The sequence below is a fragment of the Lathyrus oleraceus genome, chromosome 6 (genome assembly GCF_024323335.1).
Source record: "Lathyrus oleraceus cultivar Zhongwan6 chromosome 6, CAAS_Psat_ZW6_1.0, whole genome shotgun sequence".
Taxonomy (NCBI): Eukaryota; Viridiplantae; Streptophyta; class Magnoliopsida; order Fabales; family Fabaceae; genus Lathyrus; species Lathyrus oleraceus.
Window position 1 is genome coordinate 94,772,056 of NC_066584.1, and position 12,441 is coordinate 94,784,496.

The 12,441-nt window shown below is 35.7% G+C and overlaps 1 protein-coding gene across 3 annotated transcripts; it reads right to left on the reverse strand.

Moving 5' to 3' along the window:
• Positions 1 to 422: 422 nt before the first annotated feature.
• On the reverse strand, positions 423 to 8,879 carry LOC127092442 (uncharacterized). Of its 3 annotated transcripts, XR_007792178.1 has the most exons (3): positions 8,632 to 8,879; positions 8,090 to 8,186; positions 845 to 7,798 (listed from the first exon to the last, which is right to left on the reverse strand). XR_007792178.1 is itself a non-coding variant. In XM_051031313.1 (2 exons), exons 1-2 carry the CDS (start codon positions 8,178 to 8,180, stop codon positions 714 to 716), a joined length of 216 nt encoding a protein of 71 aa, XP_050887270.1. In that variant the 5' UTR covers positions 8,181 to 8,186; the 3' UTR covers positions 423 to 713. The 3 variants fall into 3 exon arrangements, 1 of the variants encoding a protein (XP_050887270.1); XM_051031313.1 differs by lacking the exons at positions 845 to 7,798; positions 8,632 to 8,879 and adding an exon at positions 423 to 838; XR_007792179.1 differs by lacking the exon at positions 8,632 to 8,879 and having other exon boundaries at positions 8,088 to 8,188.
• Between the last annotated feature and the right edge of the window lie 3,562 nt (positions 8,880 to 12,441).

The following is a 12,441-nucleotide window of genomic DNA, read 5'->3' on the forward strand; positions in this document are numbered from 1 at the left end:
ATAGTGGTTAGAATAAAGCATAACTAGGATCCTCTTGGAGAAAAGATTTTTTTAGGCTTTGTATTGATTTTTTGAACTTTGAGGTTGTACATCATATCAATTTCTTATTAATGTTATCAAACTTTTACATTTTTCTTATGATTATTATTGAAGTAGTATAAATTCTTACATATGCAAGTTACTATTTACTAGCAATTAGTTTTTTCTGTTAGTCTGTCTTGCCTCTCATTCTCATTATTGGGATCAGTTTAGTTGTATTTCTGTTTAGTTAGTTAGTTCAGTTTTTTCTGTTAGTTTGTTAATATTTAGTTAGTTTAGTAGTTTTCTGTTAGGTTGTTTTGCTGTGTCATTCTCATAAATAACAGAATGGGATCAGTTTAGTGAAGTGTATCATTTCTTTTCTCTTTGATCAATAAATCCCCTTTCTTGCTAAGTAATTCTCATATATATATTGTGAATGTTGCGAAATTCATCTTGTGTCAACATACTACCAAGAAAATTATTAACATTTCTACAAGAGTCAAATAAATGAATCCAATATATCCAAAGCTAGATAGAAGCTAAAAATAAATTGAAGGTTGTGTGTGATACATAGCAGAGTTGCCCGTGAATTGCAGGCAGGTCAAAACAAGATGCCGCGGCGACTGAAGTTGTGCTATCTGCCATGTATCACACACAAGTATAACAGAATAGCTAGTCTATATGCAATTGATTCAGGACTTGTTTGTTTCTTTTGGATCAACATGTCTCCAAGGGTTGAGAGCATCTCTAACTGCCTGAGCATCTGGGGAATTCTCCCAGGCACGCTTTTCTGATTCCAAAACAGTTACTTTGTCATCTGCATAATGCAAGAAAAGTGAAACAAATTCAAACTTTGTAAAGCTAATTGCAAGCAAAATCCTTGAGAAAACAATTATTGAATATAAATATCCTTATCATATGCAAAATAGTAGAGTTAATTGGCCAACTTTGTTTAAAGTAGTGCAAATTCATGATAACTTTTCCAAAAAATATAATGAAGGGGATTCCTCAGTATTAGGCTATGATATATGTACAAATAGCTAATTGTCTTGCCAACTCAGCAATCACTAACTCAATGTTAGTTATGCTGGTAGTTTCTTTATGAATCTTCTAGTAGTTTTTTTTGTGTTTACGGAGCTGAGTGAGCGCAACACCTTGGAAAATTTGATCAGCAAAAAAGAGAAGTTGCTAACCAAGTTGAAGGCTGAAGTGGAACATAGTCAAAATAACTGGATATGCACGAAATAAAAGAATAACTTCTTGAACCTTGTTTTATAAACCGCATGTTTTTTTAATGCGAGTTAATTTACAATTATGTTTGTATATTGAGTAATATCATCATATTACTCTGGTACCTAACAGTGATATCAGAGCATTGACTCATTACCACTACTTCACTGTGATTATTTTTCCACAGTTACTATTCTCACGTGTGGTTATATACATTTGTCACTTGAGTAATAAAACATACTTTTATTCGAGTGCTATTAAATCTTGTTGCTCATGGTGATCTTGAGCTAGAACTTGATATGAAGACAGTCTTCTTACACAGTGATTTGAATGGTGAAACCTATATGTATCAACCTGATGGATATAAGGTTGAGGGTAAAGAGAGTCAGATATGTCTTGTGAGAAAATCACTATGGATTGAAGCAATCTCCTTGGCAATGGTACAAACGATTTGACTCATTTATGTTAAAGTAAGATTTCTTTATAAGTGTGATTATTTGTGTATACATTCGAAAGCTTTGTGGAGGTGATTATATTTATTTTTCTATTGTATGTGGTTGACATGCTTATTGCTTTGAAGAGCAAGGTGGAGATAGTTAGGTTAAAAACTCAACTTGGTAAAGAGTTTGAGACAAAAGACTTGCGAGTTACCAAGAAAATACTGGGTATGATGATTAGAAGAGAGAGATCAAACCATAATTGTTCTCGAGTCAAAAGACTACATTGAACAGGTTATTGAAAGGCTTGGGGTGAAAGATGCTAAGTCAGTGGGGATTCCATTGGCTCCACATTTTAAGCTATCTAGTAAACAATTTTCCACTACAGTGGAAGATAAGGCGTAAATGAAATGTGTTCCTTACGCTGTTGCAGTTGGCAGTTTAATGTACACCAGGTGTGTACATGTCCGGATATTTCACAGGAGATTAGTGTTGTCAGTAGATTCATGGCAAATCCGATAAAGGAACATTGGGAAGCAGTGAAATGGATTTTAAGGTACTTAAAGGATACCATTGACATATATTTGTGTTTTGGTGGAGATACATGTCAGTTAAATGACTTTGTTGATTTTGATTATGTTGATGATCTAGATAGACGACGATCTACTACTGATTATTTATTTAAAATACATAGTGCATTAGTTAGTTGGTGATAGATGTTACAAACTACAGTGGCACTATCTAGTACAGAGGAGGAGTACATGCCCGTAATAAGAGGAGTGAAGGAAGCATTGTGGTTATGGGGTCTCCAAGATAATTTGGGAATTAAGCAAGAATGTGTGAATATGAGTTGTGATAGCCAAAGTGTGATTCACTTGACTAATGCACCTAAAAAACATATTGACGTTAGATGTTTTGTTCGGAATGTCGTAGAGGAGGGTCATATTACTCTTACGAAGATACACACTAATGAAAATTTTACAAACATGTTAACCAAAGTTGTGTCAGGTAGCAAGTTCTAACACGGGTTGAACTTGCTAAGCATTATTTTATATTCGTCCAAATTTCGAAATTTCAAATTATGAACAAGATGGAGAATTGTGTAAATACTAATTCCTACTGGAAATACTAATAGCATTTATTTAGTAATAAGTTTTTATGATGTCTTGATCATGTGACTTTACATTCTCACAATCTCATGCTTAAAGTCACTTTTGTGAACTTTCCACCATGTCATGGAAGGATCGGCATCATGTAAATTTGTCTGCGTATATTGGCTTTGTCATAACATCTGCTAGATTATTTTTGGTGTGGTTCTGCATATCAACATTTTCCTAATCTATTATTTCTCGAACAAAATGATATTGAACATGCTCTTTGTCCTAGAATGAAAGGTTGGATTCCTTGCAATGTGCAAGGCACTCTAATTGTTAGAATATAGAACAATTTATTGTTAGTTGTGCCTTAGTTCTTCCACTAGCCTTATGTATGTCATGACATGTACAGGGTCAGACATTGCACAAGCAATGGGAACAATTAGTCGATTTATGGCGGATCCTTGGTAAAGAGCATTGGAATGTTGTTAAGAGAATCCTAAGATATATAAAATGACCTCATATATTGCATTATGTTTCAAAGGATTCGAAATAATTGTAAAGGTTTTGTTGATTCAAATTTTGCAAGTGATCTTGATAAAAGAAGATCTCCTACTAATTATGTGTTCACACTTGCAGGAGGAGCAATAAGTTGATTGTCCAAATTACAAACGGTTGTAGCTCTATCAACTACAAAAGCTTAATATAGGGCAGCCACGCAGGCTTGCAAATAAGCTATTTGGATACAACAGCTAATGGAAGAACTTGGGCACAGTCAACAACAAATTGTTGTGTATTGTGACAGTCAAAATGCCTTGCACATTGCAAGGAATCCAATCTTTAATTCTAGGAAAAAACACATAGATGTTCAATATCATTTTGTTTGAGAAATGGTAGAGCAAGGGAGTGTTGATATGCAAAAAACTCACCAAAGATAACCTGCAGATATAAGACAAAGTCAATCTATACATGGTGCTGATTCCTCCTGTAGCATGGTGGAATGTTCACAAAAGTGACTTTAAGTGGGAGATTGTGAGATCGTAAAATCACATTTGTGATGGAAATGGTCACACACCATAAAAATTTATTAATAAATGGTGTTAGTCTCTACCATAGAAATTCTAAGGAAGAGAATTAAATTCTCGTGAACCTATAAATAGAATAACAATAATGAGAAATATACAAACAGAACACATTAATGTTTCTCATCTTTATTTTAGTTGAGTAATATATATTACTCTAGTACCTAACAAAACATGACGAGGAAGACTCGGACGAACATAAATTTGACGAAAATGATGAGAAACCGCAACACTCATGGTTGGAATGGATGAAACTACCCACCTTTGAGGGAAACAATCATTTAGGTTGGGTCGCAAGGGCTGAGATTTTTCGAAGTGCATAATGTCAAAATCTCTAAAGGTTGTGCTTAGCCTTCATCAGTATGGAGGAGAATGTGGTCCATTGGTTTCAATTTTGGTGTCTAACATCCAAGAATGCTTCTTGGGAGGAGTTTGTAACGACACTGCAAAGATACAGAAGAGTCAGACATGGAATTGTGTATGCGAGGCTCGCATCACGGCAATACAACAAAAGGGGAGCATGGAATATTATTTCCAAGAATTTGAACTCTTGAAGGCCCAAGCAACTTCAATGCCCAAAGAACAATTGATTGGGTATTTCTTGGCAAGATTGCGTCAATATTTGTAATCAAGTTCATCCTTATAACCCACAAAGTTTGATTTAAGTCGCGGAGATATCATGTGACGTGAACATCGTTTTAAATAAACGTGCTTAATAGGAGATATTATGTCATTTGCTGCTGCTTTTGGGGCATCCAACAGCACGCAAATTTCAAATAGAGGTCTCTGAGGCCAATGGCAACGGAGCAAATGTGCAGAACTCGGGGGCTAAACCAGGAGACACAACAAACTATGGTTCAAGAAATAGGAGCACTCTCATTCTCCCTTATAGAGAGCATCTGAAACAAAGTGAAAAGGGAAGGTGTGTTTGTTATGGTTTGGCTATGGTTCGGGCAGAGAAGAACATAAGGGTAGACGTAGTCATATTGACATAGGATGCGAAATCAAATGATGAGGGAGAAATCACAAAAACAGAAGCAAAGGAGAATGCAGGAAAGGAAATGGAGGAGATGATGGAACCAGATTGCAAGTGGATGGACTTGTCCATGTATCCAGTAGGAGGATGGACTTGTCCATGTATCCAACAGGAGGATTGACTCAACCAACCATACAATATGAAGGGTGTTGGAGTAGTATGTTCTTGTATTAATTGATAGTGGCGCAAGCCACAACCACAATTTCATTTTCAGAAGTTCGGTGTGGAATTAGGGTCTACAGGTGGAGGAAACACTACCCTACAATGTAAGATTGGGAGATGGAGAGAGGAAACCATTGCAAGGCTGCTGCTAGAATATAAATGTTAAACAGGTAAGATGTCACCGCTATTGTAGTCGAGATTAAATGTTGGATCATAAGATCGGAAAATTTTACGTGTTAAGGATGCTTGAGAGTCATATGACCAAAGAAAGATCGTTGTCGCTGGTGTGGTCAAGATCGAGCTTTTTGAAGCAAGATCATGAGGAAAAAAACGTGTTGGGCTTTTTTTTTTTGCCTAAATTATAATTCTCATATTTTTGCGTATGTGTGTATAAACATATATGAAATTTCAATTTTTCCCTTCAGCAGGATCTTATGTGTCATGCTAACAATCTAAGTCTTACGTTCTTTCACAACCAAACCGATCATACTTAAGATCTCATGCTTGAGTACATTGGTCACTACCATTAAAAATGAATTCTCTGATTTCAACCTTGAGGATAAGATAGAATTTGGAGAGGATGGTATTGTTAGGCAAGATATTACTGCCCCTCCTAGAAGGGTCTTAGAACTTATTATAGAAAGAAGTTTGGAAATAATAAATAGGTCCCTGGTTGTATAGTTTGAGAGGCGGCAGTTAAGGGTCAGCTAGCATAGTTAGGTTGCCGTCCCTTTTGTTATTTAAGTTAGTCTTAGTTTTTTCTGCATTAAGCAATCGTTAAATAGATTCCCGTCTCTATTCTAGTTTATGCATCTTGAATATTCGTTGAGTTGTTGAATGATTTATCCGGTGTGAGGGGAGAATATTGTGTAATATTTTCTGCTATTGTGAAAAGTGAAAATGGAATAATATGTTTTTATACTCCCTTATGCAATCAACTTTTTCATCATATGTTTTTATACTCCCTTATGCAATCAATTTTTTCATCAAATGAATAAATAATCACTTTTACGCATGGTATCAGAGTTGAATCTAAATCATCCTTAATCTCTTCGATCGATCCAACCATGGATGAAGAGAAAACAGAAGGCATCCAACCATGGATGAAGAGAAAACAGAAGGCACATCCAGAGATTGACGCAAATCTTGCCAACTCAATCAAAGGGATTGCACTTTTCATCACTAGCCACAGGTTGAATTGAAGAAGAGAAAACAGAAAGGACGCACACAAAGACGGACACAGATCTTGTCAACTCAATCGAAGAGATTGCACTTCTCATCACTAGCCACAAGTTGAATGACTAAAACTACCTTCAATGGGAGCAGTATGTCTGACTCTTCCTTCAAAGAAAAGGGAAAGATGGCTATGTCACATGGAATTCAAAAGAACCCAAGAAATGAGAATCCAACCTCCAAAAGTGGCATTAGAAAAACAATAAAAAAACAATTTGGTAGGGTCATGGCTCCTCAACTCCATGAAAAATGAAAATAGAGAAAATATCATGTATTATGGTAATGCCAAGAAGATGTGGGATGCAGTAAAAGAGACATACTCTAATGTGGACAACACATTTGTCATCTTCGAAGTTATAAGCCTCCTCCATGATCTGAAACAAGGGATTCCTGTCACAAACCACTTCAACACCCTAAGTCGGCATTGGTGGTAATTGAATACCTATAAAGTGGTGGAATGGAATTGTCCAGAGGACAAGAAAAAGTACAAAGAGCTAGTAAAGAAGGATAGAATCTACAAATTCCTATTGAGACTTAACAAGGATCTTGATGAAGTGCGTGGAATGGTTCTTGGAAACAAACAATTTCAAAAACTCTGAGAAGTTCTCTCAGAGGTAAGAAGAGAAGAATTAGGAGGAAACTAATGTTGAGAACCCCATCATCCTCATCCATTGAAGGATCAGCAACAAACTCAGCTCCAAGAAGGAACAAGCCATGGTGTGAACGTTGTAGGAAACATGGCCATACGAAGGACATTTGTTGAATCATTCATGGGAAGCATTCAGAAGCGAAATCATTCCGTAGCAAGGAGATCAGAGGCAATAGAACACATAACCCAGAAGAAGTAGAAGAGAAAATGATTCATTTCTTTCCAACAAAGAACAAATAGACACGCTGCAGAAAATGCTCCAGCAAACTATTCTTAATGCAGGGAAAAGTGATACAGCTACAATTGCACAAACTCATTAATAGGAAGTCTTCCAATATCCTCAACTTTAAGACACTTCATTCCACTCTCCAAACCGTTTTCCCAACCAGCAAAATTATCACCTCCATCTCAGTTAAAATATTAGGATGTTCATCCTTTGTTCATAATCTTAACCCTCGTCGTAGTAAACTTGACCCAAAAATCCATCAAATGTGTTTTTCTTGGCTACGCACCTCACCAAAAAGGTTACAAGTGTTACTCTCCCGTGTCAAGAAAATTTTACCACAATATAGACGTGACCTTTGAAAATCAACCATATTATTCTAAAGTTAGATTTCAGAGGGAGAACACCTTAATCCTAAACAAAACAGCTGAATTCCAATTTTTAGATTTTGGGATGATCGAAACGGCCTTTGAAATTGCACCAGTAAAACCAGTAAATTATGAACCACCAGAACCGGTAAATTCCACACCAATAGAATCAGATAATCCCACACATGCCAAACCAAAAAATACCACAAAATCATCTCAACTTGTCCTTGAAGCTTCACATGGAGAAAGTATTGCACAAGAAGCTGGCCAGAAAGTTTACGCTACATTATGGAGTGGTAGTAATAAACTAGTAATGGTAGCAATATATTTTACTCAAGATAGTGTCATCTAGTAAGCAGAACCACTATCCTACTACTGTACAACCCAACAGGTCATAGCATATCAAAAAATAATTTGAAACTAATAGATTTTTAAAGACAGTACCAATAAGAACATTAAAATGGAGAAGAAAAACATGAAATGGAAAATACAAGAAAATGCAAATGGGGCATGAGCATGAGCATTTAAAGAATGAGAAAGGAAGTTTCTCACACAGAAGCCAGTTTTGACCATGAAAAATTCCATAGAAGCTCCAACCAAAGCCGACGCGACCCCAATCTTCAAGTACCAATCAAGAAACTTCATTTTCAACTGAATGAAATTGCACCAATGGTTATTGAAAAAGATTTGAATGATAACAATATAGGTCAAAATTTGAATACCTAATTGAAAAATCCAATGTAATTTCTAACAGAACCGCAGATAGCTTAAAAGTATAATTGAGGTATAATTTATCAAGGGAAACTACATTTCAAGGAACAATATATAAGCTCAAATACAAAATCACAAAAAGCGAACAAAGAACAATACTGTAACGAAGAAAATTAAAACTCGTCTGTGGTTATTGTCATAACTGGATCGAAACAGAAAGGGAAAAAAACTTCTTTTTGAAACTCGTTCAAATCGATTTTATGGAAGTATTTGCACAAAATTGGTTACAGAACAATCCAATACGCAGTATCACAATCGCAGCAAAAAGAGAAATTGCAAGGAAAAAAATGTTGAGAGAGAGGGGGGAGAGATTGAGAAAAGTTACCTAACAATGATAATTCACTGATCGGAGCTATTGTTAGGTTATCGTCGAAGTCCCTACACGTGTTTACAGGTAACTTCTTTGCTGTAAGATTCTGGGGAGTTTGCTTTGCTTCAGGGTTGCTTCCGGGGCTAGAACCCGATATGTTGTTGGGTAACTACCCGTGGAGAATGCTATTCGCACCCGTTTTTTTCTGATTTGGTACATTTATTGGATCACACAACTTTTAATAGCAACCAAAAATAAAAAATACCTCTAAGGTTAAGTTCGGTAGAGTATTTTTTATTAACATTAAATTTTTAACGTGTTTGAGGTTTATAACGTGTGAGACATTTCATCTTTCTTTTCTTTTAGTTTATTTTAGAGATTTTTCTCATAATTTAAAACAAAGCTCGTGAGCAAACTTGTCTTCCATCATTTTTTAAGTTTTCTCGCTACTTTTATTACATTGCATTGAATCCTAAGACATCAAGATCCCTCTACTCCACTTCATTCAATCGAAAATCATCGAGTTCTCACATTTAGTAAGTTCTTCGTTTTCTTACTTTTTTAGATTTTGATGCATTAGCTTGAATTTAAACGCATAATAGGTTGACGTTGTTACATTAAGACATATAATAGGTTATTTAGTGAGGCATGCATGTTGATTTTTTTAAGATCGAAATTATATCATTTGGGCATGCTCTATTTTTCTGTATTCTAAAGAGGATACGAAATTAACTTCTGCATTTTGGTATTCTGCATTGCAAAAGTTAACTTCTGAGTTTTGCTATTCTACTCTTTTTTTTGTTGCCTATTTTGTTCCCTGGATTTGACTTCTCTAATTATGATATGATTTTTTTAATATAATTACAAGTAAAATGTCTAACAACATAGACAGATTGAGGCATGGTAGATTGCCTCGGCATGCTTCAAATTAAAAGAGTTGGACCCTCTCATCCAGATGTTGGTGTCATTTCATTCGATGTTAAAGTATCGTCTTCTGGAGTTCATGTGTCTCTGACATCGGCCTCCCAGAGATATGAGTCCCCTCCTATTTCTCTTGATGCCCCATAAGTCCAACCTACTATTATCGCTCATGATGTTTATCCAAGAGCCATTTAACACCTCAATGTTTTGTTTCTATGCATATCATGTTGTCGGACATATGTGGGATGGAAAGGTAAAATAACTTTGTATTTGTTCTTTTAAACATATGTGTTATAAAATTTGAACATTCTAATGTTGATGTATTTTTTACAGCACACGAGGCGTTGAAATGTATCAGCCACAATAGGAAGATTGTGAAGTTGCTGCAATCTGATGAACCATGGTTTATGTCAGCCTGGGAATTTTTGGTTTAGTATTTCGACAATAAATGTGTGATATGAAGGTCTGGAATTATTAAGTAAAAAATAACATGACTTTGGTTTCAACATCTTGATAACTTCGATTGAAGGGGTGAGTTCGACTCGCTTACCATATGTTTTTGGACTTAGTCTATTTTGAGTTCAAGGTTTGGATAACCTAGAAACCTACAAAACCTGGTTATGATGAGTCTTAGGAAAATATCCACAAGGTTGGGATCACTCTCTTTTTAAAACATGTCTAGAATCTCAAAAAGGATTATGTCGATCTGACATATTTGATAGAAGTATAAATGAGATAAATTCACAGACTAAGTACAAGTAGCTAAAACATCCGATAAAAGAAACTTTTGACGGAAGCAGTTAGAGAGATTTAAAAGAGCAATTCAAAACAATTCAAATGTCGAAGACATGTGGAAGCAGACTAAAAGGTTGAAGCCCACGAAAGGGAGTACGTGTCAATTTCTGAGAAGATAACTATTATTGACGGTTAACATTGTAATAGTATATAAGACTAGTTCAGTCATGTAAACAAGGGTCACAAAATTCATGAAGTATTATCTATAGAACTTAAGTATCCAAGACACATAGAGAAAAGAGTTTGCGAGGAGATGTATGAATTTGTGTCATTTCTTTTAATCTTTTAAATTTAAAGCATCTACTTAGATGATATTGACTATATTTTTTGTTCATCATTTCTTTCCAAAAGCAATTATGTATTATTCCAGTTAGAGTTATATCTAAATTTTCGATATTCAAACATCAATATTCAAAGCACAAGCATATTTTCTCAAATGTTTTCCATAATTTGGCCTATGATTTTTTTGAGTTTAATCTTGTAAGTGAACGAAAACTTGTGATTTGATTTACCAAAAACAATAGTAAACAAATTGGCATGTCGAGTGGGACCTTTTTATACAAGAAATTCAAAATTTTGCATAAAAGTTTTGTGCATTTTTGTTAATTTTGTTCTTTATGCATGAAATACTTTCAACGTCTGAGTGTATATGCGTCTGAGAAATGGTAAAAATTTAGTTGAGATGACACGTCTAAAAAATATTTCTCTTCACCAGAATAATGCTATAGGCAATGAAGAATAGCCAACCAAATCGACGGTTGGTGGTGCACGTACTTCAACAACCGTTGGAGTAATCGTTCCTTTTGTAAGTCAAATGTCGGTTTCAACGACATTACCAATAGTGTTGGTTCCCCACCATAAGTAATGAATGTTCCGACTAATCCCAGGGTCACACAAGCAATTATAGGAGATCATATGTCTTCTTTTCTCTCAAGTTTCATATTACCCCCTGGTAGTAGGGAATATCTATATGGCATGTCAACTGTAATGATAGCATAGTGCATATACATATGTAGATAATGCAATGATTGTTGCATATCCTCTTAATTAATACTTTGCATCAAGGTATGTTATAAGTAATCCTAGTCGAATGATATAACCACAATGAGGGTTGGGATATGTCCCTCAAGTAATGTCGTCCCTAATTACTAGTTCCTAATGGGTCATCACGAGGGGAAAGCATTCACATTGGATCAAACACTCACCTAAAGGTCAAAGACTCATACAAAGAAGTGAGAGAGACATCACATATTCATACAAAACCTTAAGGTGATAGGTGTATGGGTCCTCTTACTTGTGAAGCATTTAACTTCCACTTTTCCATGCAATGTGGGACTTAGAACTCACATTTGTTTCTCAATACAATTCACATTTGTTTCCCGATAATTTCCCCCTCAAGTGTGAGTTCATTTACTATGTTCCCCCTATAGCGGAAGCTCTTTCATCCACATGTGTACCGCTATTGAGAGACACCCTTATCTTGTCATGGGCACTTCAACGGAATATACCGCCTGACCACCATGTCAGGTAGACTTTTGACACAATGAGTTGGTCCCTTACTCAAACCATCGACTATGATACCATTGATTGGTCATCATGAGGGGGGAGCATTCACATTGGGTTAAACACTCATCTAAAGGTCAAAGACTCACCCAAACATATCAGAGAGACACCACATGTTCACCTAAAACCTTAAGGTGTCAGGTGTATGGGTTATCTTACTTATAAAGTGTTTAACCTCCACTTTTCTAAGCACTGTGGGACTTAGAATTCGCACTTATTTCTCAACACAACTCACACTTGTTTCCCAATAGTTCCCTCATGTTTGTGAGGCAACAAATGGATAAAAGCAACCATGAGATGGTGAACATGCATACACAACAAATTGGTATTATTTTGATCCTTTGATACTGTCATACGGTGAACTGACTTGGGGTATTTTGCTTTTTATCGCAATGTCGCGGATAGCAAGAGTCGCCACCGACTTTTCTTTTATCCAATAAGGAAAGGTGGAAAAGAACAGGAAAGACCTCAATAGATTTTGGGTTCGGGAGGTACATTATACAAAGGGAAGGTGTTAGCACCCTTTGTATCCATGGTTATCCATGG

Excerpts from the sequence above, each read along its gene's own strand:
- LOC127092442 (XM_051031313.1), bottom strand. The coding sequence starts at position 8,180 with ATGAAGTTTCTTGATTGGTACTTGAAGATTGGGGTCGCGTCGGCTTTG. Across the intron at positions 839-8,089 it reads CATGGTCAAAACTGGCTTCT|ATGACAAAGTAACTGTTTTG; the intron begins GTGTGAGAAACT and ends TGCATTATGCAG.